The sequence below is a fragment of the Lentinula edodes genome, assembly GCF_021015755.1.
Source record: "Lentinula edodes strain Le(Bin) 0899 ss11 chromosome Unknown C8R40scaffold_39, whole genome shotgun sequence".
Classification (NCBI taxonomy): Eukaryota; Fungi; Basidiomycota; class Agaricomycetes; order Agaricales; family Omphalotaceae; genus Lentinula; species Lentinula edodes.
The window spans coordinates 328,732-355,621 of NW_025764345.1; the positions used below are offsets into that span (position 1 = coordinate 328,732).

The following is a 26,890-nucleotide window of genomic DNA, read 5'->3' on the forward strand; positions in this document are numbered from 1 at the left end:
TGATAGATGAAGGATTAGAGTGGACCCGAAGCAACGACGAGCAGAACCGAGGTCCAATAGACGAAAAAACAGTTGAAGGTCGGTAAAATTGAATTCACGCGGTTTCCAACTTCAACACCATCACGTGGCCGCACAACGGGAGTTGTGGCGTCATAGCTTGGTCAATGTTTGGTCGTGAGAGTAAGTTAACTTCTTTAGACTTCTTTTGTCACTTGCAGCGAGCCCGAACGAGTATGAAAAGACAGAGGATAACTGTAGTGGCATATTAAGTACCCTCAGTGACCTTTGCCGCTGAACAGTGTCAACAGCCTGAGGACTCGCATAAAATCAGCTAGTTGTGATTCAGATGATCACCGCCATCCATCCACAAACTTACCTCCCCTTACCTTCGCGTCTGGCACTTACCTTGAATTAGCTCGAATGGCAAGCTTTCGCGGAGATTCAGGTCTATCCTTCCAAGGCCCAACTTTTATTCCAAGAATCCGGGAAGGCTTGATACTACTGATTTCAGGAAGATGGCATTGTAGTTCCAGCGTAATTCTGCGACTCGTCACCGAAGACTCAAGCATTGACCTGCAGCAGCATTGGCACTTCTGACGATTCTACCAACGTGTTTCCACCAAACCCGTCAATATTCTAGAAGCACAACGTCAGGACATCAATTCTCTTCTCTACCGCATGCGAATTTGTCAATGTCTGATATTCTTTTGCTGTGATTCAACCAACCCTGATAGATAGCAGGCCGGCATCGAGGCTAAGTGTGCGTACATTCTCATATGCGTACTCGTTTCCTACGGTTATGATATTAGTTCACCCGTTGGAGTCGTGGTTCTGTAATCAACCGGGTCCCTAGTAGTAACACCATTGCACAACACGAGAAGTACCAACTTATGGGCGACAGACTGACACTGACAAGACTCAAGTACACATTCACATGTAACATGTATACCCACCAGCTTACTTGAACTACCTCGGATTCTCGCTGCGAGTCAAAAGAATAACTTTCCATACTTTCCTAGCGTCGACTGGTTCAACGTTCTGATCTCTGAAACACTTACCTTTCCTGATTCCGCCGGACCCTACCAGATGCGAGTCCCCTTCGCAAGTCATTCTCTGCTGGAGTGATTGCGGCGATGCTCATATCCGGAATTTACAACAGCTTCAAATAACTCCATGGCAATATGGGGCGATAAATCGAGCTCCCTAAGGCTCCCTCACACTCCCTAACTCGAGGTTAGAGTCATTGTTTTCGGACCAAGTTATACATAATTAGCAAAGCACTAAGGTGATTGTGGGTAGAGTATCTTGCTTCAAACCTAAATGTGAATCTGGCCTCAATGTAGCGGGGAGCTTCAAGGCGGGGACGTGCTTAATCCAAAGCACGAATCAAAAGCATGTACATGCCAGTCGTACCTTTATGAATATATCTAATTCTTCTGTCAATTGCACTTCCCGCAATCTTTCCGACTTCCGACCCCCGAGGCAGCTACAATTTACACTATTTGATCTTTGATTAGTGGCTTTATCAATGGGTTGATTCACAGGTGGGGCTCGAATAAATATGTCGTGGTAACAGTGGGAGAAGGCTGCCTTATGCCTACGGCCAACAGATATCACTAAGTACGTGAGGCGGGAGGTGTAACTTCAGGTAAACCCACAGCCTCAGCCTGAGGGTTTTCGAATTTTCTACCAGAAGGAAATCGGATGAAAACGTGTGCAGGTTGGAACGCGTTGCAAGGACGCAGGTGTTTTGGGCTGCCAGAACCGCCACGGTTCACAATGTTTTGAAAGTGCATGTCGGAGAATAAAGGAATAGGAGCCGACTACGGCACAGCAGAAATCTCGCGAGGATAGATCGGAGCGGTATAACGGAACGAAAGAGCGGGAACTACTGAAGCTTCACAGCAAGTGAGAACTATGTATAGTATGTAGAACGGCATCGGAAATTTAGAAACCACATTTACAACAGCAGGTGCAAGCAGTGGGAAAGAGGGAACGGGTGACTAGAGAAAGAACGAGTCTAGACTGGAAGGATGCACACGGGAACAGCACAGAAAGGAGAATGGGAGCGAGGAATGAAGGTTCTGGAGCCGACGTCTTGTTGTATTTTGAAACCGCCTGGAGGTAAGATGTTGAAGGTTCAACCGAGTGAGGAAGAAATTGGTATAACGATCAACGTGCTGAGAACAAAAGTAAGAGTATAGCCTATGCTTTGGCGAATGACCCAGTTCAGAATGAGATACCGGGCATGGTGTACAGATTATTTGAGTGTTCCATCTTGCGACAGGTACATGTACAGTTCAAATGCAATGGTCATGAAGTGTATGTGCTCGTATAGTGCAAGTGAATTCGAAATATGAGGTGACGATAAATAGGGCGTTAAAGAGGTAAGTTAAGAAGGTCAGGAATAATGAGGAAAGGGGGTAGGCATAGACCAAAGTTCGCAGCGACAAACTAAAACCCACCCAAACATCCACCGTCAGCAGCGTCATCAGAGCCAGCCCTCGCCCTCGACGACAAATTCTTTCTACAACGACTTTTCTTCGGTGAGATAGAACGAGTGGACGACGCCGGAACATCACGATCATCGTCGTATCCTGGATCATCCGCAGCCACTTCCCCGGGTCCAGTGGGGCTCCGTATCCTATCCCGATCGCGATGACTTTTCCGTTTGGAGTCTGCTGGCGATGGGAGCTGAATATTGTCCAACCTTGTCGTGAAATAAACAGCATTATCGAGCGACAGCTGGAAAGGGTATTTGTCAGCACGATGTGAATATGCATGTGGACCCAAAGAGGCGAAGGACGCTTCTGGAGGTGGACTGATGAAACCATCAGACTCCTCTGATTCTGAGGAGAGGTCAGGTATCAGTGGCGGACAATGAGGAGGAATTGCGTTCTGCAGATGCTGCGCTGGTCTCTGGTTCATCAAGGCGCGAGGATGAAAATGCCCTCCGCGAGGAGATAAAGCAGAACTTATTATTGGAGGTTGTGAGGTCGAGGAATTACGTTCGTCAAGGGTATAGGTTCGACCTGGGCAACCTCGTTCTGGGAGGGCGCAGGTATTCGCGGAAACGACGATTGGAGATCTATCGTAGATAGACGAAGGATGAGCGTTGTAGAAACGGCTGAGCGAGGGGGAAGGTGGAAAATGAACTTCTTGAATCCCGTAGAATGGAAGCTCTGAGTCGTTTTCGGGACAAGCAGAAGGCGAACGTTTGAGGATTGGTCGAGGTGATACGGTAGAGGGTTTCATGGCTCAGCACCAAAGGGTTAGAAACAGATCTTCAACGACGTTTCTAAAGCGACGACAAAGAACGACGACGCAGAACGCCTGTGTTAGCAGAAATTTGAGAGCAACATGGCGAGTGGTGGTATGGGTTAAAAAGAGGGTTTGTTGACGGCTTGTTTTTCCTTTCACTTATCATATAATAGCCACGTGCGATTGCCAAAAACAGTAACTCGATCTTCTCGCTAGACTTCTGGCACTGTTCCTTTATTCCACCTTCTTAGCACAATGATACATTCCAGATCACAGTCTATAACGGGTATCCCTTCTCATCGATCCTCAGCTTCGAAGGCCAGATCTAGCCAACCGCCACCGTGGATGATGGTCTACGTTGTGCTTTTACTGTGCTCTGGTGACTTGTTAAAGCATAGCGGCTGGCGTTGTGCTTCTAGTCTCTTTTTGTCTTTTTCCACCTATCGTCTGGAGAGCGCGTCGGATCATCCTCCAACAAACGCATTCCTCATGATATTTCAGGATCCTCACAGAGACAACCAGAACGACGTTGTGGTCGATGCTTGTTGAGGTTAGCGGATTTTTCCTTGATTTCTAGGTCCCATGTACATTCGGCAGATTTATTAGCGTTGATATCATTGGCAGTCTCGACTTTCAATCAAAAGCTTTGATTTCTGTTTATACATATGGAGGAAGTCGCTTCAAAACAAGCATGTTCGCTGTCCAGTGTGACCACTGTCCAGTCTTCATAGTCCGACTTATCTTTCCGATTGTTCCTTTATTCCTGAACCTGCCTAGTACCCGATGCAACTCGACTTCAAGGACGCTAACATAAATTTTCCTACATCCCCTCTCTGCCATTTCTTGCCAAGCAAAACGAAACGGTTATCTGTGCGTCGTTATAAGACCGCACGTCCATTCTCCCGCCATATCGACTGGCCGCTATGATAACACATTCGGAGAATATCTCGCCTTCATGAAGATTCATATCCCATAGGGCCTAGCCACACAACAGTCCTTCTTTTTCATACCGGCGTTCTCAAGCTCGGTCGGAGGACAATTTGAACTGCGCCAAGACGTATATTCCAAGACTTCTCTATCAATTTCTTGAGCTTGCTCGGTTAACACATTTTGTGACTAGCGGACCCCTGCGGGGCACGACAAACCTTGCTTGATGTATGTTTTTTTATGTCAAAACAATTTTATTGACTCAAAAGGTAATGAGTAAGATAAATGAATCAAGGAAGAGATAGAGAAGAAGACAAGTGAAGAATCCAATCAGTTAATAAGAGGGACCCAGGACACTGAGATCAAGGGGAAAAAAGGAGTACAAGGAGTAAAAACAAATGATGACGAGCTAGTTCCAGGTGAAAAACAAGTGTTATGATTATGAAATATAGGAAGGTTTGGTAAATACAAAGAAAAGGAGAATGAGTAGAACGTTGTTGAAGTGCAACAATCAATAACATTCACTGAAGCTTCTCTGATAATGGAAATGGAAAAAAATTGGGAGATGAACGATGAATACAGTCATAAGCAAGAAACCAACAGCAATGAATGTACTGATTGAAAACTGGCTGTCGATATGCAAGATATTGGGAAACAGATTGACAGCATTAGTGCAGGTATGCAGCTACATGCATGCACTGACATACGAATACATATCCAAAACTGTTCAGCTCGAAGACATTGCAGATTTTGTGCAAGCAGTGACAGCATGGTCAGAAGTAGGAGGAAGAGTGCTACCAGTCATAAAAGAACTGAATTTGGGTGGCAACATTGGAGAGAGACAGGATGGAGCACACAAACATTGTAGCAATTGTCATGAAGCACATTTGAAAAAGCAATGATACACATACAAAGGATGGAAAACTTGACATGACTCAGTGTTAGATTATAGCCTATGATTATTCATAACAGCGGATGAACGTTCAGAACCAAAATTAGCCATGAATATCTCAGAACATTAAAATTGTGCATGGGATTAGAAAAAGCTCAAATAGAAGGAAGGGAATGGAGCTCAAAGCGGGGATTATGAAGCAAGTACGTAGGAAGAGACACAAAATAATAAGGAAAATGAAGATGAGTACAGAGAGTTACATCAGGAAAGAAATGTTAGAATGGCGCTTAACGTGTGAAAAAAATGCACGGGCGCTTGGCAAAGACGGGGTGGCAAAGGACCTAGCAAGCAAGGTGAACCCAACTGCCCGTACTTACAGCAAGAGACAGTGGGCCTCATCATCGCTGTCTCCTCCTATCCCTTACCCAAATTTGCAATATCTCCGGAACAGCTTCAGAAGATCCGTTTTGGACGGTCTCTGCCACTCGGAGGGTAATATCGGAAGCTGGTTCAACGGCCGGAATCTTTGACAAGACACATTCCACCGAACCAATGCAACAAGTTAGGGCCGAAGACAGCGCGCTCGGCTTCTTGCCAGGTCATAGAGCGATGTGAGGCGTTGCGGTGACTACTTTTGAGGTTCTTCTCGATGCTTTTTGCTTGGCAAAGGCCTTATCCGCTACTACGGCGGGTCTGGCTATATCGCCTGCGCAAGAACGTTACAGCCTGTTACAGCATGTTGTAATCATTTACGATTGCGCGCTCGGGTAGGTTCGGGTTCAGTCGGGACTTCGCGATTCTCCGAATGGAACTAAGTCACACTCAATTCCCTGCTCATACTTGTTCCTGTGCGCTCTTCAATCAACTTCAAACTTGTTCCTTTCCCCGTCTTCATAATAATTCTAGATATCTAGTATCTGAAAGTATCTGAATCAAAGGCCCTATTGAGTCATGGTCACCCAGTTGACGCCTTTCAACATGAGCAAACTACTTCCGCTGAAGTTGTCGGGTTCTTGCAACAAGCATGGATGTGATACTCTCCGATGAGGACTACACCAAGGTCAGCGCAAAATAAAATGATATTGCTCCTGTCAGTGATCGTTCCTTTCCTATACTTAGTAGCCTGTAGTGCCTTTCCTTCGTCAGACTGAAGCATTTCTACTCCGTTTTCAATGAAGGTTACACGCAAATTCGTTATAAGCTCCTGGGCTGGGATACACCTCAATCCTGCGACGTAATATTTGTGGCTATTCATAATGAGAACACCCTCGTATGAGTAGTTGGCGCTCCGTGATCCAGAGTAATGCTTATGCAAAGCGGCTGAAGACCAGCCAGTTACCATAGGTGAGTATACGTCCCTCAAAATAACTGTAGGCTCTAAGTTATGGGTGCTCGTCGTATGGCAGGATTCCCAGTAAATCAATCCACATGTTGAAGATATATATTGGTCAGTGATTGTTTCTCAACACGAGCAACAAGCATTCTGCCTACTGTCAGTACTTGTGGGATTGCTGATTGTAGGCTGGAACCTTAGGGCTACTTCAGTGTTGGCCTCAGGTTGGCCTTGTGCACTCAGATTCTAAGCACTTTACATATCGTGTGTCAAGGTGACTATGACACATGGCCAGTGCATTCGGAGCCTCGGAGAGCAGTGGTGTATACTAAAGTGTACAATACCTACCTCTCCGACTCATGTTTTTGTGTTGGCATGTATATGCCGAACTGTGATAGAGTCGGCGAATAGACTTCCACTCCCTGTGGGACTTTGACACTGCGGCATCTGCATCTGATAACCCAAGCGTTTGTATCCTCGCCTGAGATAGCCTGAGATTCGGGAGCCTGTTCCAAACTGTCCCAAATAGATAACCCTACCGTATCATCTCGTACTTTCACATTTCTCATTCGGGGAACACATTATGAATTTTATTCAATTATTTATATCACCTGGCGTCTAAATACTTGCAATCCTCCAGGCTGCGTGGGTGCGCCCTGGTGCATTGCACTTCTCTCTTCTCAAGAATCTGCCAATCTTGTAGACTATGGGAAGTTTCTCTCTAGAAGGTTTCGACCGGTACTAATCAACATTGTGATAGAAACGATTATCTCTACGGGTGAAATTCTTGTATTTTCGATACTCTGAATCCTAGGCCTCAGCAGGCCTCTCTCAACGCTCCAGTTGAAGCCTATAACCTTTGTTAGCCACTACATAGCAATACCTACTCTAGTCACTCATTATCGAAGTATTGTAGAAACAAAACCAAGGTGCAGCGCACTATTAGTATGTAGGAACGTTAAACAAACCTGGGCAGATTTTATGTACTTATTCGTACTAGAATCGCCGAAAGCCCTTGCTTGCAATGTCTTACTGCTGTGAGGGCGCCCTTGGGGCGGACGGCACACAACATGCCTTCCCCCTGTAGAAGAAGAAAAGGAGGTGATCATGATATCAAAATGGACGAAAAAAACAGGCGCTTATGAATTATGTAAGGTGCTTGCTTCTAAATTCAACCAGCCTTCTCAGGCTTCTGCAGTTTTCGACTATCACTAGTTCTCGATCTTTCGATAAAATGTTTACTGTCCACATACATGGTCTCTTTAGTCTCTTTCGTGTCGCATTGCGATGGATATGCTTATCTTGAAATTGTCACGTTGAACTCTGCTCCCGAAGTGCTGCAATTGGACGCCACTTTATCTGCAATCGTATTATACATTTGTGAGCACGCTGTATCGGTCTAAATAACTCTTTTGATACTGTACCATCATGACCGCATTCTCTGACGATGATAGGGAGCTCGTCGCTCTTGGTTATGTGCCCTCCTTCAAACGCGAATTTTCCAATTTAGCTACGGTAACGTCTTGGTTCCAGCTCGACTGAAAAGTCCTAATTCGAAGTTTTATTAGATTAGTTTTGCTTTTAGCATAATGGTGGGTTGAACATTCTTGATTGATATGTGCGGAACTGATGTCCGTGGAAGGGATTGTGCTCTAGTATCGCAACGACCCTCAATACTCCGCTTTTAACGGGAGGACCGTCTTCTGTGGGTTCTGCTATTCCGTCTACTTTGAGAACTCTATCCGAGGACTTTACATAGGTGGTGTGGTGTTGGATTTTGGGGGCAAGCATGTGCTTGGCCCTTGGCTCAAGGTAAATGGAACGCGACACAAAAGCTGCGAATAAATGTATTGATTTACATTCGGACGCAGTATCGCTGAAATCGTTAGCGCTTATCCTACGTCTGGTGGAATGTGAAGTCGATCTCGCATTACCTTTTTTTTCGATTCCTCATTCTTCCAATATACATAGGTATACAGCTTCTGCCCGGCTTACCCCCAAGAAATACCGTGCACGAGTAAAACGATCTTTATCGGCTTATAAAAAGTAACTGATTATCAACTCGATATTTTAGGTTGGCTGGCTAGTGGGATGGCTAAATATCCTCGGTAAGTTGATCTTATACAGCCTCAAGTCAAACGTGTCATATATTGAACTCAAAAATCATTCCATTTTAGGCCAAATAGCTGGAGTGTCTTCGACAGAGTTTGGCTTGGCTAACATGATATGGGCTGCGGTGGTGATAGGCAAAGCAAGTCGACAATCCATTCTATTAGTCTATAGCTTCTGATTTCATTGTAGGATGGCAATTACGAAGTGACTCAGGTAACAACTTGGTATTTTGTTGCTTTATATGCAGTCACATCAACGATTCTCAGACAAAAACTGTGTGGTTATTCGTGGTCCTTCTGATAGTTCACGGATGTCTGGTTTGTTCTTATCTTTAGATGAATCCTTAATCTGTCTTCAAGCCTAAACTGTTCACAGAATTGTCTGGGTACGCGCTGGTTGGCCCGTATATCTTCCGCGTTTGTGTTTGTGAATTTGGGCGCAACTATCCGTGAGTACCAGCTTATCGAGAAGCGTATCATGTTTGCTTATTTTCATAGTGATTATCATTGTTCTACTTGCAACGACTCCTCGTTCGGAGATGCATGCTGCCGGCTATGTTTTCGGCAGCCAAGGAATCGTAAACCAGACCGGGGGTTGGAATAACGGACTCGCTTTCGTCTTTGGATTGTTAAGCGTTCAGTGGACGGTGAGTCAACTAACGCTCGGTCTGTCGCGTAGTCCTTTTTCTTACGGTGATTAATCTTGTTTTCAGATGACGGTGAGCAATCTTCGTGTCGTGCATATGACTGTTCTGTGCTAAGCCTTACGCTATTCTAGGACTATGATGCCACAGCGCATATCTGGTATGATTTTTATATATGTGGAAATCGCACGGGCATACTGAACGAATTCCCATGATAGTGAGGAGGTCAAACGTGCGGCATATGCAGGTAGAAAATATCGCATTTGATGGCAACAAAAATGGTGTTAACAAACTTATTGCAGCGCCAACTGCTATCTTCATAGCCGGTATGCAACCTCATGCAACATTCAAGGAACTTAACGGCGTGTATTGACAAATTATGTAGTAATCGGTACAGGGCTGCTCGGATGGCTTTTGAACATTGTGATTGTATTATGTTCAGGTCCTCTGTGAGTTACTCGCACAAGCTCACGAGTTTGTTCAATACTCACCATGAATGATCAGTGCTGATCTTCCTGGAGCATCTGGTTCCGCTTTCTTACAGGTCGGTCTTCCTTGATCTCACTGAGACTTCAATTTCCTATGGATAGCCAGGTCATGTATCTCAGGATGGGAAAAGCAGGTTCCCTTATATTATGGGTAAGTTATATATCACAAATCTGAGGAGGTTTGACTTTAGTTGACCACTCCAAAAAAGGTCCCTGTGTGTTTCACTGCATTTTTCGTCGTTCAAACGGCTCTTCAAGCTACATCTCGTACCATTTACGCATTTAGCCGTGATCATGGTATGCATCGAATAACAGTAGTGATGTGCGCTGAGTTTCTCTTTCCATAGGTTTACCTGACCGGGGCTTCTTCGGATATAACTCCAAAGTTACACAAACGCCTCTTCGATCCATAGTCCTATGCACACTCGTCAGCATCATACCTGGTCTCCTCGATCTAGCGAGTCCCATTGCTGCCAATGCTATCTTTGCTCTTACCGCAATAGCTTTGGATTTGAGCTACATTATTCCCATTTTCCTCCGTCGAGTCTTCCAAAACCACCCGGACGTGATGTTCAAACCAGGCCCTTTTTATATGGGCGGCGGCATGCTTGGCTGGGCTGCGAACTGGATCTGCATCTGTTGGACGCTCTTCGTCTGTGTCATTTTCTCATTTCCAGTCACCTTACCCGTCACTCCAGAAACAATGAACTATGCATCAGTTATCACCGTTGGGGTCATGGTTTTTGCTTTGTGAGTTGGATGACGTGACGATTGACACTAAACACTAAGCACTTCCTAGCATATGGTATATCCTCGATGGACACAGGCACTACCATGGGCCTCAGTCTAACATAAAGCAGGATGTGGAGCCAGACAAGGAATCCGGAGAAGTGGGGAAAGATTCAGAAGACCATAATGGGTCGGATTATGTATAAAAATAAGCCTGAGGCTGTTATGTTGAAATCAGTCCCCTCTATGAGGCAATGTTACTCAGCGAATGAACATATATATGAAGCTACCAACGGATTGTTTAACGGGCGTATGGTCTAGAGGTATGATACCTGCTTTGGGCGATTGTTCATTGCAGGGGGTCTTCGGTTCGAATCCGGATTCGCCCCGTACTTTTTGTTCAGGCTTTGGCTGTCCCGAGCCTGTCTCATATGTATGTATGTATGTATGTACAGTGATTGATGTTTACCGAAAAATTTGGAGAGCTGAAGGTAGCTTGAAAGAGCCTGAAGTTTAGGCATAGTATATATATTGTTACAATGAACAGCAGAGAAGAGAGCAGGAAAGGAGTAGGGTTGCAAATCTAAGCCATACGAATACTTAAGCTTGATAGTGTACGGACATCGAACAAAGCGCATATGTATATATATATAACAGGAGAACGACGTAGATATAGCCAATTTCGTGAAAGGTCCATGAGACTACAGGAGCAAGAGATAAACATTAAATAGAGTCTGGAGTCGGGTGCATGAGTGAACAAAAAGGTCAGGTAATACAAAAAATATCAGCATATCGTGAAATTTCAAACAGAAGTACTTAGTCCAATAGACACAAACGTCTACTCGTCATCCCAGACAGGGACCGCCACTCCGTGAGCTTTAACAATGTCTTCGAGTACACCACATCTGACTTTCCATTTATCCCTCTCATCTCTCAGAACCACGTTTTCGGCTTCCACACGCTGTAGATACTCCAGCTTACGTCTTCTAGTTTTCCTCGCCGCTATCGTGTTCTGTCTGCGCTTCCATTCAATATGCTCGATCTCGGTGGCATTCGGTCCAGGAGGGCTTTCGCCTACGAGCTCGTCCTGCTCTTGGTCACCGAAGGCTTGCGAATATGAACGCTTCTGAGCATGAATCGGGTTGACTTTGCGCGACGTCGAAGAAGGCAGCACATAATTTCTTGTTTGTGTGGGTGCATCGAGCGGCACCATCGACGCGGGAGTGATGTCTCTGCGGGTACCAGTTGCAGACAGAGACGGGCCACGTGATTTACTGCGATTACGACCAGAGGCTGGTTTGGAGAACGCCGACGTAGGAGCGCGAGGAGAGGGGTATAACGACGAAGTTGGATGCGTGACAGGGGAACGGACGGGTTGGGTAACCGGAGAGTAGAAGTTCTCGAGAAGAGGACTGCTCGGAGAAAAGGTGTACAACTTCTCAGTGTTCAACAGCCCCGCCGCATGGTTTTCCTTCTTGTCAGGTCCAGGTTGAGCAGGGGGCTGAGGATAGTACGACACAGTGGTTTCATTGTACAGCGGATTGACAAAATCATCATTTATACAGGCGGAGTCAGTGTTCACAACACCATACTCAAATTCATCGATTTGGTCCATGATCGGCGTATTGAGGTCAGCCACGAAAGGTGAGTCATCCATTGGAGAAGTAGTGAAGTCGTCAAGGTATGGTGTATACGGCGAAGTGAGAAAACTTCTTGCCGTCCTGAACTCAGGCGACGCTGTGAATGTATTAACAAGGTAGAAAACGAGGGTAGAGAGAATTATTACCTTCAATAAGGTCAATAATCGGTTGCAATGACGATTCATCGATTTGGGGTTCTAGCGCCATTGGCATTGAGGTAGGAGCTGGTGTGGAAGGCTCGGGTATGGCGGTAGGAGCATGATTCTCTGAGGGAGCACTCGACAACATGCGGAGATAACTCTGTCTGAGAGCCTCAAAATCGGGTGGCACGTCTAAATGGGGTGAGGTCTGTGTTTCTGAATCGGGCGGTCGCGAATGAGCTCTGGGTGGCGCGGGGAGTGATTGAGGGATCCCATAATGTGCAGCAAGTTCGAAAGCTCGAGTTGTCGGAGCATCCTTTATTGGGTCCAGCGGATGCGGGTGTCCATAAGTACGATTATCCAATGACGGTTCGAAAGTAGCAGCCGAAGCATTCATAGGAGAATGAACATCTTCGTTCGACTGGTAAAAGTAGTCCGGATAAGCTGTGGAAGCAATTTCGACAAATTTATGGGGGTAAAATTCTTCGATTCAGAGATGGCAGCACGAATGGCAACCTAGCGATCTAAAAGAAAGCAGTCGTTAGTTTGATGGTTTTATCCTCGCTCCGTAACTAAGCATTTCGATCTTTCAAAAATACAATAAGATTCAATATAAAGAATGATTTGCGTTGCAAGTGCATGTAGAATCCCGAGTTCCTATAAAGTATGAAGATGTGAAGACTTACCAGCCCTCTATAAAATGCTCCAACTCGAAATCGCTTCGAACGAGAAGAAAGGAGCAGAGAAAGGCTGTTGAGATCCAGTTGAAGAAGCGCCCAACGCGACGCTGACTAAATTCCCACTGCCACGCGCACAGCACTTGAGCACAGCAATCCTCAGCAGCGCTTAGCTTTTACTTGAGTGAATATTACTAAACTCAGGCTACGTAGGAGGTATTCAGCAATGGCACCAAGATATCTAAGTATTCATCGCCCAATCTTCTAATACTAGTATAGCAATCTTGTTTGGAGCTTGAAGATCGATGCGAGCGGTGCTAAGTAGTAAGGGTCTGGTGCTCAGGTATCGTCCTCACGATCAATGCCTTGCGATTGTGATTCAGGAGATGCAGCCGATCCTCGAGAAACCACAAGAAACGCGTTATGTACATAAAAATAAATATACGGTTGAAACGACAACATTGACAGCAGGATTTCAATAAGTATAGAGGTCCCCATAACAGAAAGGGATATGTGGTGAGGTCAAATCAGTCAGAGCTATCACCGTTGGCTTGACGCACAGCCGCTGCGTTCGTTTTATCCTTGTCCATTTGCCGTTTGTGTTCATCAAGAACTCTCAAGCACTTTTTCTGTTCATCCAGATTGCTCTTAAGACTGCCCGACATCAAAAGGTCAGAACAAATATCACCAGACGTTCCAACGATGCTTACAACTGAGGGACAAACTTTTCTTTGATGTCATCAAAATTTTGAATCAGCCCCAGATCAATGAGTGCTTCGTAACGAGCTTCGGCTCTACAATGAGAAATAAAGACAAAGAGTATTGAACGAAGAACAAGATAATGCTTACTGTTGTTGGGGGGTAACTTTCGGGTGATGGTGTTTTCGAACAGGCGGCCATTGTGCCTTGGGTTCAGCGGGTTCAGCGGGATTGTTGGCGCTCTTTCCTTTGCTCGCACCACTTTTGCGCCGAGAGCCCTTTTGAGACCGGGAATCATGGACACTCGGCCAGGAACTGCGACCGGAACGCTTCCCTGAAGATTTCAACTGTCTCTGTGAGGAAATTAGCAGGTATAGAGGCAAAAGCAGTCATTGGCGCACAAGAAGATTTTTTGCCTTCTCTACCTCGATATCATTCTGCTTTAGGATTTCTGCATTGTCATGTGTGTAGGTAATGCCAACGGTCTCGAAAATCTTGTCAATTCTGCTCCCCTCTTTTCCCTCTCCGGCAGGGTTAGCTGCAACCAAAGAATGAGTACGCTGAGGACAATTTAACAAAGATGCACACATTTAACAGAGTCATCCATGACAAAATCATCTAGTCCTGCCATACTCTGAAACTAAGGTCAGTACCGGTAACGTGCAATATTTTGGTATATTACCTCCAGGTCATTCGAGTCTCCTTTGATACCTTTAGTGTCAACATTAGCAAAAGCCCAATCGAGTTGAGCCTGATTGGCTTCCTCAATCTAGACAAAAGACGGAATGAGGACGTAAGGATAAAATAAATACTGACTGTGCTCTTACTGAGGCTTTTGTAGCTATCTTCCTCTCGTCGAGTCGGAATATGTTTTTCAGACCAAAAAGTTCCCCCCGCTTCTGTGGATCATTTTTGACGCCTTCAAAGTAGCTGACGAGGAAGGAAGAGATGAGAACGGAATACCAGGGAACAAAAATAGGGCGTACCGAGTCTGTATACTAGCTTCGTACCCGATCCGCATTTGCTGTTGCTTGTATACTTGACAATTGTATATCAACTCTTCCAGCGCGCCTGCTCCGAGTAGGCGATAAACTTTGACAGGGCGAGTTTGACCGATTCGATACGCTCTTCAAGAACGATCTTAAAAAATCAATGAAAATGGAGAGATCGGTGATCATCGTACCTGTCCATGGCTTGCAGATCGTGAGCGGGATCTTAACAGAGTCGTCAGGACGAAGCGGTTACGCAGAATGACGAAACGACATACTCCAGTGAGGATCTGTCAAGTCCAAACTCAGACAAGCCAACAGCAGTAGTAGTATGACTACAGACCAAATATCACGACATGGTTGGCACCTGTTGAGGAGCAGTCAGCACAAAATCGGAACCAGGTTAGCGGCAAACCTGTGAGATTAAGACCAGTGCCTCCAGCAAGAGTCGAAATGAGAAACACGAAGATCTCCGGGTTTGAATGGAATTCGTCAATTAAACCCATTCCTATAATGTAGGATTTTCAGTCAAAATATAATGTAAGCAGGAGACCTCATCTCACTGTCTTTCTGCGGCGTCTCGCCCGAAAAAGCGCAATATTGATATGCTATATACGGTCAGCATTATTGAGGTAAACAAGTGCTTAATCTGCCTACGCTGCGTCTCCAGGTAATTTTGGACAATTTTCAACAGTTGAACAGACTTTGTGAATATAAGCACTTTATTGGAACGATCTTGCCGAATTTCTTGTAACAGAGTCTCTAGTACCTGCTCCGATTACAGTAAGAGGACCATGAGACATAGGGGGATTTGAAGACTGACCCTCCACTTGCCACAAAAATCTTTCCCGAATTCGATCTGGATTCGATTTGGCATATTACTATCCGGGAAGATCCATTTTGCCAGTTCTCTGTTTCGTGCAAGCTGCAGTCTGGTATAAGAACAGGTGACAGAACTCAGGTGAGTCAAAAGAAACTCACTTGTTCTGGCTTCTGATTTGAATCTGGAACAACAATGAAGGAGAGAAGTACAGTGCTAGAAAGAAAACTTACTGGGTAATATCAATCCAAGATGATTGGAGAGTTGTAGCAAGACTGTCATATAACGGAGCGCGTTCTCCTTTCTGTAAGGATGACAACATTCTTTTGTCCTGTGTTCCTTGTCGTAAATAAAAGTGAAGATACAAGAAAACAGATTACTCGCATATAACCTGACCCACATTCACATGGATCATTCATTTCAATTAGATGCCGAACTTCTGGCTTCTGAAGGATGCGTTTGTACGCGGCTAGTTGTGTGGGAGCTAGTGGGCAGAAAACAACGATATCTGTTTTCGTGGGGAGCTCGAAACAGAATCAGGATTGTGAACAAGGTTGAGAGTTGCAGGAAATCCATACTTGGTCTTTAATGAGATCTTTGGTCCTGGATTATGTCGCTCGATCACAATTATGGGTTGAAAATACATGTTTCGCACCTTCTTAGAAAGAATTCAGGCAATAATTTTCGAACTAATATATCTGAAATAATCTTCGTGACCATCAGAATGAGAAAGCATTACTTCAGCTAAAATTGAGATGATCACCAATGCTTTGGCTTTTTCGGCATCTGTGGCAGTACTGGACTGACCGCGTCTCAAAGGCTGCGAAATCAATGATTTCCAATGTTTAGTCATGCCCAAACGGCCGGGGTCAGTCCAATGAAGGATGGCGTGTAACTCGTCATAAGAGTTCTGAATCGCAGTACCAGTGAGACCAAACCGACGTAGACATTCGAATCGGTGCAGCGCAAGGGAAATTTGTGAAGATAGGTTCTTTACACGATGAACCTCATCAACAAATATGCAGGACCACTGCAAGTTATCCAATAGGTCAATGTCTTTGAGGGCGATGTCAAACGACGTCAACACTGCGATAGACATCAGAAAAATTGTCGTAAACAGTAGTCCTACTGACCTATGTCTAACCTCCCAAGCTTGAAATCCTTCAACACATGTGCCCGTTCTTTAGGAGGTGCTGTGTATACACCGAATTCGAAATATCCCCACTATGGCAAAATTTGAAAAATGGTTAAGAACAAAAAAAAAAAGGAATACTTCTCAGGCTCACTGTCTGAAGCTCTCGTTCCCAATTGTGGACAACTGAACTTGGTGCGACTATGAGGCACGTCGGCCACGTCCCATTAGCAGGGGGTAACTTCTTAGTTTTCTTCCATCCTGGCTGGTTCTGAAGATCTCGTACGTGGTTCCGTCGACGATCTTCGTCAGATTCAAAACCCGTTTTTGCCATTATAGCTGACAGAAAGGCGATGACCTGCACAGTTTTACCTACATCAAAGGTAAGGAATTTAGGAAGAAACGAAAGGATATACGAGATGTGATCTTACCCTAGGAAAGGAGAAAAATGAATGTTGTAGAATGAACGGAAAGAACTAAATAAATTAATCACAAGTCCCATATCGTCACCCAAAAGGCCTCCACGGCCTGCCCGATATCTCTCGTAGAAGAACTGGACGCCGTTTCGTTGGTAATCACGAAGAAATATGTTAATTGTTGAGGGTATTTTGATATTATTTCCGGGGTCTAGAAAGAATGGCTCGTTGACTGACGATTCTGGTGATTGGAATCCAGGCCTCGGATTTATCTGCTACGATTCGAGAGATTAACGCAGGTTCAGACATAGTGTGGTCGATCGCACTCACGGGTGAATCCATTTCTTTGTCAGATTCATTCCTGTTCTGCGAAAAATAATCTCCTTTCTCGATTTCAAGCTCTATTGTACGAATAATTATACTTTTGCAGGTAACAATAGTCCTGAGGGACATACCGATGTCGGAATCGTCCTCTGTGTGAGACGAATCCGCTTTTTTAATCGACGCTACGGAAGTTGAGGGTAGTAGGCTAGCGATCTCAGGAAGGGAACTCACTAGTTGATGGAAACGGAGGTTCTGAGTCTGATTCAGTATGTGATGAATCGTCTTCAGTGTGGGATGTCTGTTCGACATCTGCGGCACAAAATAATGGAAGGGTCGATAAATCACGCTAAATTCATGCAAAAAGGTTACGCAAGCAAGATGATCACTCACCTTTAACTGCAGTTTGAGGGGGTATATTGATACGACGTGTATTTATCATTGGGAGGAACGCTGCCATGGTTTTTGGAATATGCGCTGGGTCCTCGTCTTCACCAGACTGTCTGTCTTCGTCAATGTCAATATCATCTTCAATCTGCATCTCGTCGTCGGCATCATCTTCTGACCCATGATCGATCTCGACTGCATCTATGTTCAAAATAAGCTACATGATACAACCTTGATGTCTTACCAAAATATTTCGCTAGCGGGTTTTTAATTGTATGTTTCCCGTTTATCTGAGATTTATCTGCTTTTCTGTCAGGCTAGCATTTAATGAGTACGATTGACCATAGACTCACTAGTAGCATTCACAGAGGAGTCGAAGGAAGTCATCCACTCTTCATCTTCGCTATCTGACCACACGACTTTCCTTTTTTTGGCAGGCCTAATGCTTTCCCGCTTTGACTTGGTATTTCTCCTCTTCCCAGACCCCTTTTCCATGGGTTTAACTGGTCCAGCAGCGAACTCTGAATCAGAGCTATAGTCTGTAAAAAATTTGAACCTGACGCGTATACACAGCGTGAATAGTGTCTTACCCAAGGGCGCTGGAATAGAATCTTGCTCTCCTGTTGTGGTATACCATGGTAGGTCGAGTGGACAGCGATTGTGAAGGAACGCACTCTTCTTATACACATTTTCTCCCGCATTTGTAGGCGTCACCTTTGACATATATGAGTACGCTGCTCTCAGATTGTAACTTATAGGTGGTGGAAGGGGCGTGAGTCGGAGTTGAGACGCGCTTATGATTCCATGTGACTTCACCACGTGGCCACATTGCATGACCAAATGACAGTGTCGGATGACGTTGCACTGTTGCAGTCCCGCAACTTGCAAGAACAGCTATGTAAACTAGGCTCCACTGTTGTGGACTGCACCTTGCTTGGGAAAGGATAAATTTCAGTTAAATTTGATATGGCAGGAACAAGGGAATGATGCAGGATTTATGTATGCAAAAAGTGTAGGGTGGTAGTAGGGTGGTCTAAGTATCATCTAAGTGTCTTTGTCAAGGTGTAGATTTTGGCTCAAGTATCAAGCAAAAAAAATGGTACACATAAGGTGCACTACAGAATATACACACTTCATAAGCCTTGTGGAAATTTGTTTGATTAATCTGAGTATTAAGGAAAGAATGTGCCGCAAAGCAAGCACAGAACTCAGGATGTTTGTAAACATTTGGCAAAAGCATGAGGCCAAGCACAACCAAAACCTGCACAAAACAACTTAACTTCCGGAGTGCAATAGACCTTGCAAGCAAGGTGACCGTCGCGACGAAAATTACTCAGAAGTGAACCCTACTTACTTCTTCAAAACTGCCACAAGTTGAAGAAATGAGTACCATACTGGTTCCCTATTGTTATCAGACTCCCTATGTTCTTGGGCTTGACACATAATCTCTCTTTGGGATCTCGACAATTAGAATGCATATTACATCAATTGCTTATCGTAGGGGAATCGGATTCGTGTCCGAAGTCGCTCGCAGTCGATGGGCAGTGATTATTAAGAACGAAAAGCCGGACATACCGTCTAATCTTAAATATTACTCTGAGCACAGAGACCTCCAAGTTCCAAGCTTGAAATCCGACTTTGGAAACAGTTCAGTCCCATTATCAGATTGGAGAAAATAAGATTTCGGTGCACTCACAATCTTTATTGAATGAAGGGGTCGTATAAGTCTGATAGAGTAAACTCAGTAGTGCTAAAGGGTATAGGACCGAAACTCAAGATTGACCCGCAAAATCTATCTATCGATCCTTGAGTTAACTTGAACTAGGTCTAGGAATAACGTGGTCTCTTCCTTCCATATGCAGTTTGGTATTTTGCTTGTTCTAGCCGCCGTTAGAATACTCTGTCAATGTATCGTCCTGAGCTCCGAAAATATGATGCGCGCCGGGAGCGAGTTACCTACAACCATGTACTTAGATCCATTCACATCCTGTTGCTTTCCGAGTATATCGCCTGTCGCCTCCGAGCTTGTACTACGTCTACGTCCCAACAATAACGCCGGGTCCACGTATAAAAATTTGAGATCAAGAAAGGGATTGCAAAGATTGGAATCCGGACTATGAAGGATTTCAGGAAGACGAAATACGCTTCATCTTTGAAAATGGTTACTCCTGTATTACGATTCGGAGCTGTATCCACGCATCCTGAGCTTACCCAGTAGACTGGCGACCTTTATTTTCTGAGGAGATCATGTAGATTTGAGGTTTTTGGACTTGAGATTTTTGGCCTAAGAGGAAATGTTGCGTTTGATCTTTCATTCCTAGAACTTCAGACAAAAGTTTTCTATGGGGGCTCCGGAACATTCGTCCTGACAGCATACGATCACACGAACGGACCTTCAGTGATTCAAGCGTTTAGTATCCGTGAAGGTAAAAACATCAGCATACCAGCATTTTTACCGCGTCTGAAGCATTCCTACTGGTAGATCAGAGCTTCAAAGCTTTTGGAAAGAATGGCAAAATCCTCTTTGAAGCGCTGGATTGAGAGTTTGGATGACAAGCTTCGGATGCTAGGCAAAAACACGCGCGTCGCTGTGACACGACCCGATCGCGTCTTCCGTAGTGTACGCCGCAGGCCCGCAATCAAGAAGTACACTGAAATACATGTAAATCATACTAAATGCAGTAGAACGCTGGTAGAACGCGAGAAGGTAACTTTTTCCCACGTATAAAGCAATCCGCGCCACTGCCATTTCACCTTCTCTTTCTCTATCTCTATCGCCAACCATCGATTTGCGCAATGTCTAAACCTTCAACACCGTCCAACTCTAATACGCTTTTGCTTCGACGTCAACTCACCGAGCTCACTAAGCATCCAGTCGAGGGCTTCTCAGCTGGTCTGTGCACGCAGGTCTGTCTTCTTGGTCCGAGGGTTGAGCTGACGTCGTGAACAGGGCTTGTCGACGAGAACAATCTCTATGAGTGGGAAATCCTTGTGATTGGGTGCGAAGATATTTTTACAGAATTTGCAATCCTGCTCAATTCGTCCCTTGCAGACCACATGATACGCTCTAGTACGTTTCTGGTTGCGAGACGGATGAGCACGCACATTCTGACTCACGTTTCGACAGTGAAGGCGGATTTTTCAAGGCTAGGCTAACTTTTCCACCGGAATTCCCTCTCCTTCCTCCCAAGATGAAATTCATCACTCCGATGTGGCACCCTAATAGTAAGTCGATAGACAGTTCTGGAACGTTCGTTACACACTTACCCTGTTCTCATCCACAGTCTATCCCGATGGTGTTGTCTGCGTGTCTATTCTGGCAAGTGACCTCTTCTGCGCCGTCGGGTCCTCCTGAATCTCATTCTTTGATTCAGCATGCTCCTGGTGATGATCAATACGGATACGAGGATGCTGGCGAGCGATGGATGCCAGTTCACACTGTCGAATCAATTGTGTGTTCCATTACTACTACAATGGTACCCTTACTCACTTAGTTCCATACTCGTAGCTCATCAGTGTGATCTCCCTTCTATCTTCTGATTCACCCAACCTGGACAGCCCTGCCAATGTTGACGCCGCCAAGGAGGTACGAACTGACCCGACAGGTGTGTCGTCAACTTCCACCATTACAATCTCAAGCTAATGTACTATCTATACAGGATATAAGAAGAAGGTTCGACGCTTGGTTCGCCGGAGCGCTGAGGAGGCATTCGATTAAAATTTACCTTTCTTCAATTAGTTATCACTTTGCATTGCACCTGTATTTCGACGATCCCAGAACTGTAACATCTTCTTAGCCAATTTTAGCCGCGCTTCGACCGCGCTTCGTTTTAGTAAGGTCGAGGACCTCGATGAATTCTGGCGAAATTGAGGTTAAGATAAAATTTAAATTGATTCCCCCGTTGAGCGCTCGGCCTGAAGAAGTGACCCTTGGGTCTACTATTAACCACCATCATTGACGATTTCTCGTGAATTGTCATGGATGAAACTGAAGAAACCGGTTGGGATGATGCTGGATCAAAGTGGCGGGGACTTGGTTTAACAGATCCCATTAAAACGGTCGAGGTGCGCGCTCTGATATCTCTTCCACGTTCTCTCTAAATTGGAAGTCGTAGGATAAATGGCTTTTACTTCCTGCGTTTTTAAAAGTCAAAGGCCTCGTTAAACAACACACTGACTCTTTTAACTACTTTGTCGATGTTGATATTAAAAACGTCGTGAAAGCTAACAACAAAATCACTTCCGATGTCGATCCTCGATTCTGGCTCAAATATACCGACATCAATATAGGATTTCCAGACCGGAATGAGGTCGAGACCGTCGACAAACAAGTGACCCCTCATGAATGTCGTCTTCGCGACATTACCTACGCTGCACCAATCATTGTCACAGTTCAGTACACTCGGGGTAACAAAATTGTCCAGAGAAATGTCAATATTGGACGATTACCCATCATGCTTCGAAGTAACAAATGCGTCTTAACGGGAAAGAGCGAGGCCGAGTTGGCTCGTATGACGGAATGTCCACTCGATCCTGGTGGATATTTTGTTGTGAAGGGTACGGAGAAAGTGATTTTAGTTCAGGAACAACTGAGCAAGAATCGTATCATTGTCGAGACTGATTCTGTGAAGGGTATCGTCCAAGCTTCTTGTACCTCGTAAGTTTCTGCTTTCAACTATTTTTCGGCTGTCATTGTTCATGTAACTGTATAGCTCGACGCATGGCGGTCTCAAATCGAAAACATACGTCGCCACAAAGAAAGGGAAAATCTATCTTCGCCACAATTCAATACACGAAGACGTTCCTATCGTGATCGCCCTCAAAGCTCTCGGGATTCAATCGGACAAGGAAATTCTTCTCCTGACCGCCGGTAATACCGAAGCTTACAAAGTTGCCTTCTCCGCCAATCTTGAGGATGCTGCTAAACTCGGTGTATTCACCAGGCAACAAGCTCTAGAATGGATTGGATCGCGCGTCAAGGTCAATAGGAGGGTGATGGGTCCCAGGAGACCTGCTTGGGAAGAAGCCTTGGAAGCTTTGGCGACAATCGTGCTTGCCCATGTGCCTGTCAATGGTCTTGACTTCCGCTCGAAAGCAATTTTCGTTGCGACCATGACCCGGCGTGTTCTTATGGCAATGAACGATGAAAAGATGGTAGACGACAGGGACTATGTCGGAAATAAACGTCTCGAGCTGTGAGTCTTTGGTGTCCCTCACAGCTATTCCTAGAACTCACTCGTGCCACTGTGTACCTTTAGAGCAGGTCAGCTTCTTGCTTTGCTATTCGAGGACCTTTTCAAAACGTACAACTCCAATCTCAAGACAGCCATCGATAAAACACTGAAAAAACCTTCTCGAGTAAATGAATACGACGCGTGGCACACCATGCAATTTCAAGGAGATCATATCACGTCCGGCTTTGTTCGCGCAATTTCCACTGGAAATTGGTCGCTGAAACGATTCAAGATGGAGCGCGCGGGAGTCACACACGTCTTGAGCCGACTCAGCTTCATCTCTGCATTGGGGATGATGACCCGAATTTCTTCGCAATTTGAGAAAACTCGAAAGGTCAGTGGACCTCGAGCACTGCAACCAAGTCAGTGGGGAATGTTATGTCCAAGTGACACTCCTGAAGGCGAAGCCTGCGGTCTTGTGAAGAATCTCGCCTTGATGACGCATATCACCACGGATGTGGAAGAAGAGCCCATCATTCGTATAGCCTATATGCTTGGGGTTGAAGGTGAGTATTCCTTCGATGTCCTCGGAAAGATAGATCACCCAACTTCTCAATTCAGATATCAGTCTTTCAACAGGCGCCGAGATATACAGACGTAACACCTTTATCGTCAATGTGAATGGCACCATCATTGGACTCACAAAATATCCCAAGCGCTTTGTGCAGCAGTTTCGTAAACTGAGGCGCGCCAGGCGAATCAGTGAGTTTGTGAGTATTTATATCAATCATCATCACCAGGCAGTCCATATTGCTAGTGACGGGGGGCGTATATGTCGTCCGATAATCATTGTTGACAAGGGGCGTCCACGGGTGACATCTGAACACATATTGGTATTTGATTCCTATTTGATGTGGTTTTGAATTGCTGAGTGGCGATAAACGTTTTAGCAACTGAAGCAAGGTCAATTCGTGTTTGATGACTTTCTACGGAAAGGAATCGTAGAGTACCTCGATGTAAACGAAGAAAACGACGCATACATCGCACTGTATGAATCTGACATTGTTGCGACCACGACACACTTAGAAATCGAACCTTTCACCTTACTTGGCGCTGTGGCAGGGCTCATTCCTTATCCTCACCATAATCAGTCTCCCCGGAACACTTACCAGTGCGCTATGGGCAAACAAGCGATTGGCGCTATCGGTTACAATCAACTAAATCGCATCGACACATTGCTCTATCTGTCCGTTTATCCTCAGCAGCCCATGGTTAAAACCAGATCGATAGAGTTGGTCGGATATGATCGTCTTCCGGCTGGACAGAACGCCACGGTCGCTGTTATGAGTTATTCTGGCTATGATATTGAGGATGCACTGATCTTGAATAAGGTTTCTAATTTTTCCCCCGACTCTCATAAGAAACTGCTAAATCATATCACAGGCGTCTCTCGATCGTGGATACGGACGCTGCCAGGTTTTAAGGAAGAACGCAACATTAATCCGGAAATATCCTAATGGCACGTAAGCGAAACTCTTTCCTCTTCTTTGAATTGCACATCCTCAGTCGAACGATATCGAACGATAGATTTGACCGGTTAGCGGATGCTCCGTTCGATGAGAACGGTTCAAAGGCCAAAAAATATGATATCATTCAAGAAGATGGCCTTGCAGGAGTTGGGGAGAGGGTCGACCCGGGCGACGTCTATATCAACAAGCAATCTCCAACTAACGCAAACGATAATAGTTTTACCGGACAAGCTGCCACTGTGCCCTACAAAAATACCCCCATGACTTACAAGTCTCCCGTCGCAGGCAATATTGACAAAGTTATGATCAGTGACACGGACAACGACCAGACATTGATCAAGGTCCTCATCCGTCAAACACGGAGACCGGAGCTGGGCGATAAGTTCTCCTCTCGACACGGACAAAAAGGCGTTTGTGGTCTCATTGTTAATCAGGAAGATATGCCCTTCAATGATCAAGGCATCAACCCAGGTAAGCCCAAATATCTTGCATATTCTATGATGACGCAGTACTATTGTTGCGAAACAGATACCATCATGAACCCTCACGGATTTCCATCTCGCATGACAGTGGGAAAGATGATCGAGTTGCTCGCTGGAAAGGTTTGGGTGGTCATTTTTTCTCTGAGATTTCGATACTCATACTACGTGAACAAGGCGGGAGTTCTGAACGGCAAGCTGCAATACGGTACTGCTTTCGGTGGATCAAAAGTGGGGAATCACCGCGTTCACTCTTGCCTCTCACTGAAATTCCTTGATACAGGTAGAAGACATGAGTCGTATTCTTATAGAAAATGGCTTCAGTTATTCCGGAAAAGATATGCTCACCAGCGGTATCACCGGCGAACCGTTGGAGGCATATGTGTACTTCGGGCCTATATATTATCAGGTGAGACTTACGCATTACACAGTCAGTTTAATGGGTTTATTCACTGCCTACCGATAGAAACTTAGTAAGTTGGAATATTTCGGGATGATGATGCGTTGGCAGCTAATCAAACCTTAGAACATATGGTAATGGACAAGATGCATGCTCGTGCAAGGTACGATATTATTCCTCTCGTTCAATTAATACGCCGATCAAGCTTTCCAGGGGGCCTCGGGCGACGCTTACGCGACAACCAACTGAAGGGCGATCTCGGGAAGGTGGCCTTCGGCTGGGAGAAATGGAACGAGACTGCCTGATCGGTTACGGGGCCACGCAACTACTTTTGGAGCGCCTTATGATATCTTCTGACAAATTTGAAGTTAACGCCTGCCAGGAATGTGGTTTGATGGGGTACAACGGATGGTGTACCTACTGCAAAAGCTCAAAAAAGATGGCACAGCTAACTATTCCTTATGCGGCAAAATTACTCTTCCAAGAGGTATTTCTGCTATCTTTCTTTCTTCGGTGCCCAGTGCTAACCTCAAATTCATAGTTGATGGCCATGAATGTGGTTCCTCGACTGATATTGGATGATGCCTGATATTACTTGACTTTCTGTACTTGTTAGATTCACTGTATCTATAATCATCTTGTACTCGGATTGTACTAGGTCCATCTCGAAAGTTGAACGCCCGAAACCGATTAGCGCTTTTCGGAGTTTCGGGGATTTTTCGGCCTTGTCTGGATAATGACGTGTACTATTCTGCTTCAACTGGAACAGTCACTTCCTCATCTACAAACTCTGACATGAATTCGCGTGGAACAAGTAATGCCACTGCTTTACGACGCCTCATGACTGAATATAAACAACTCACATCAGGAGGTTGGCCGAATGCCTGGAGAGAAACATTTCAATAGTGCCATTCTCATTACCCCTTTGCAGGTTCTCCAGATGGAATGTTCACTGCAGGTGCGAACACATCTTGAGTAATGATATGGTCCGAAGATCGAGCGCTTTTCCCTAGGACCCATCTCCGAATCTGATTTCTTCACATGGGAGGCATTAATCTGCGGACCCAAGGACACACCATTTGTAAGTGACATCTGTAAACTCCAGCAACATAGCTAACACTTGCTCAAATTCATAGGAAGGTGGCGTGTTTTCTGCGAAATTAACATTTGCGAGTTCTCAATCTCGACTCTTGCACTCAACAGGTATCTGACATGTCCTTAATAGCCGTCCGATTACCCACTTTCACCGTTCAAAATGAAGTTTGAGCCCCCTCTATTCCATCCTAACAGTGAGATGCCGTTTTCATCATTTTTCCAGAACCGATCTGTTGTTGATCTTTTGCATTTCCAAGTCTATCCGGATGGTAACGTTTGCATATCGATATTGCACACTCCAGGAGACGACCCCACGATGTACGAGCAAGCTTCCGAACGATGGAGCCCAGTACAAAGTGTTGAGAAAGTTATTCTCAGTGTCATCTCCATGTTAGCAGGTGAGCATAATGCCGTCGATTCAAGTTCTTCAAGCTGATCGTTTCAAACGTCAGAGCCCAATCTTGAAAGTGGTGCCAATATCGACTGCTGCAAATTATATAGAGATAATCAGCAAGAGTATGAGAGACTAGTACGGGAGTCTATCAAGGAACAACTGGGAATCTAAAGTCAGTTCGAAATAATTGTGTCAATTAAGAAGGTCAAATAA

At 45.1% G+C, this 26,890-nt stretch overlaps 8 protein-coding genes and 1 non-coding gene across 9 annotated transcripts; 5 read left to right on the forward strand and 4 right to left on the reverse strand.

Annotated features, from left to right (window-relative positions):
• Window positions 1-2,784: 2,784 nt before the first annotated feature.
• Window positions 2,785-3,246, reverse strand: C8R40DRAFT_1014966 (uncharacterized protein; the record flags this gene model as incomplete). The annotated part of the gene is made up of 1 exon (XM_046222916.1): window positions 2,785-3,246. A coding segment is annotated over one exon (462 nt), but the record flags the coding sequence as incomplete, so codon positions are not given.
• A 4,349-nt stretch (window positions 3,247-7,595) lies between these two features.
• Window positions 7,596-10,708, forward strand: C8R40DRAFT_1123282 (amino acid permease). Its single transcript, XM_046228892.1, has 18 exons — window positions 7,596-7,928; window positions 8,056-8,118; window positions 8,173-8,225; window positions 8,285-8,326; window positions 8,385-8,430; window positions 8,488-8,521; window positions 8,591-8,688; window positions 8,792-8,842; window positions 8,901-8,973; window positions 9,023-9,171; window positions 9,391-9,415; window positions 9,471-9,494; window positions 9,554-9,617; window positions 9,673-9,712; window positions 9,763-9,807; window positions 9,866-9,953; window positions 10,004-10,406; window positions 10,456-10,708. Exons 1-18 carry the CDS (start codon window positions 7,842-7,844, stop codon window positions 10,589-10,591), a joined length of 1,521 nt encoding a protein of 506 aa, XP_046082311.1. The 5' UTR covers window positions 7,596-7,841; the 3' UTR covers window positions 10,592-10,708.
• Window positions 10,692-10,774, forward strand: C8R40DRAFT_t209. The gene has a single exon. It is a non-coding gene; the product is annotated as a tRNA-Pro (tRNA).
• C8R40DRAFT_1153058 (uncharacterized protein) lies at window positions 10,727-12,923 on the reverse strand. Its single transcript, XM_046229572.1, has 2 exons — window positions 12,172-12,923; window positions 10,727-12,122 (listed from the first exon to the last, which is right to left on the reverse strand). The coding sequence occupies exons 1-2, from the start codon at window positions 12,560-12,562 to the stop codon at window positions 11,224-11,226; spliced, it is 1,290 nt and encodes a 429-aa protein (XP_046082312.1). The 5' UTR covers window positions 12,563-12,923; the 3' UTR covers window positions 10,727-11,223.
• Window positions 12,924-13,245: 322 nt separating this feature from the next.
• On the reverse strand, window positions 13,246-18,799 carry C8R40DRAFT_1274231 (P-loop containing nucleoside triphosphate hydrolase protein). The gene is made up of 32 exons (XM_046234102.1): window positions 18,281-18,799; window positions 18,197-18,226; window positions 17,960-18,145; window positions 17,851-17,907; window positions 17,613-17,801; window positions 17,454-17,531; window positions 17,354-17,404; window positions 17,229-17,299; window positions 16,975-17,170; window positions 16,637-16,854; window positions 16,484-16,574; window positions 16,114-16,436; window positions 16,006-16,058; window positions 15,929-15,953; window positions 15,735-15,874; window positions 15,584-15,681; window positions 15,512-15,534; window positions 15,354-15,455; window positions 15,188-15,299; window positions 15,094-15,138; window positions 14,946-15,038; window positions 14,874-14,897; window positions 14,809-14,820; window positions 14,725-14,755; window positions 14,528-14,668; window positions 14,369-14,471; window positions 14,224-14,310; window positions 14,130-14,175; window positions 13,943-14,079; window positions 13,692-13,894; window positions 13,553-13,636; window positions 13,246-13,496 (listed from the first exon to the last, which is right to left on the reverse strand). The coding sequence occupies exons 1-32, from the start codon at window positions 18,438-18,440 to the stop codon at window positions 13,370-13,372; spliced, it is 3,336 nt and encodes a 1,111-aa protein (XP_046082313.1). The 5' UTR covers window positions 18,441-18,799; the 3' UTR covers window positions 13,246-13,369.
• A 512-nt stretch (window positions 18,800-19,311) lies between these two features.
• On the reverse strand, window positions 19,312-20,289 carry C8R40DRAFT_1123300 (uncharacterized protein). Its single transcript, XM_046228893.1, has 5 exons — window positions 20,051-20,289; window positions 19,818-19,999; window positions 19,570-19,756; window positions 19,390-19,455; window positions 19,312-19,333 (listed from the first exon to the last, which is right to left on the reverse strand). The coding sequence occupies exons 1-3, from the start codon at window positions 20,054-20,056 to the stop codon at window positions 19,753-19,755; spliced, it is 192 nt and encodes a 63-aa protein (XP_046082314.1). The 5' UTR covers window positions 20,057-20,289; the 3' UTR covers window positions 19,312-19,333; window positions 19,390-19,455; window positions 19,570-19,752.
• A 20-nt stretch (window positions 20,290-20,309) lies between these two features.
• Window positions 20,310-21,499, forward strand: C8R40DRAFT_1123302 (ubiquitin-conjugating enzyme/RWD-like protein). The gene is made up of 8 exons (XM_046228894.1): window positions 20,310-20,499; window positions 20,557-20,605; window positions 20,659-20,676; window positions 20,734-20,831; window positions 20,891-20,925; window positions 20,981-21,058; window positions 21,115-21,211; window positions 21,266-21,499. Exons 1-8 carry the CDS (start codon window positions 20,403-20,405, stop codon window positions 21,322-21,324), a joined length of 531 nt encoding a protein of 176 aa, XP_046082315.1. The 5' UTR covers window positions 20,310-20,402; the 3' UTR covers window positions 21,325-21,499.
• Window positions 21,500-21,584: 85 nt separating this feature from the next.
• C8R40DRAFT_1162803 (uncharacterized protein) lies at window positions 21,585-25,777 on the forward strand (the record flags this gene model as incomplete). Its single annotated transcript, XM_046230287.1, has 15 exons — window positions 21,585-21,671; window positions 21,722-22,263; window positions 22,319-22,801; window positions 22,865-23,346; window positions 23,402-23,673; window positions 23,731-24,171; window positions 24,224-24,303; window positions 24,368-24,780; window positions 24,838-24,911; window positions 24,966-25,019; window positions 25,072-25,197; window positions 25,255-25,261; window positions 25,300-25,351; window positions 25,402-25,675; window positions 25,730-25,777. 15 exons carry the CDS (start codon window positions 21,585-21,587, stop codon window positions 25,775-25,777), a joined length of 3,435 nt encoding a protein of 1,144 aa, XP_046082316.1.
• A 206-nt stretch (window positions 25,778-25,983) lies between these two features.
• Window positions 25,984-26,848, forward strand: C8R40DRAFT_1174915 (ubiquitin-conjugating enzyme; the record flags this gene model as incomplete). Its single annotated transcript, XM_046232260.1, has 7 exons — window positions 25,984-26,059; window positions 26,120-26,146; window positions 26,202-26,269; window positions 26,325-26,361; window positions 26,414-26,448; window positions 26,507-26,681; window positions 26,736-26,848. 7 exons carry the CDS (start codon window positions 25,984-25,986, stop codon window positions 26,846-26,848), a joined length of 531 nt encoding a protein of 176 aa, XP_046082317.1.
• Between the last annotated feature and the right edge of the window lie 42 nt (window positions 26,849-26,890).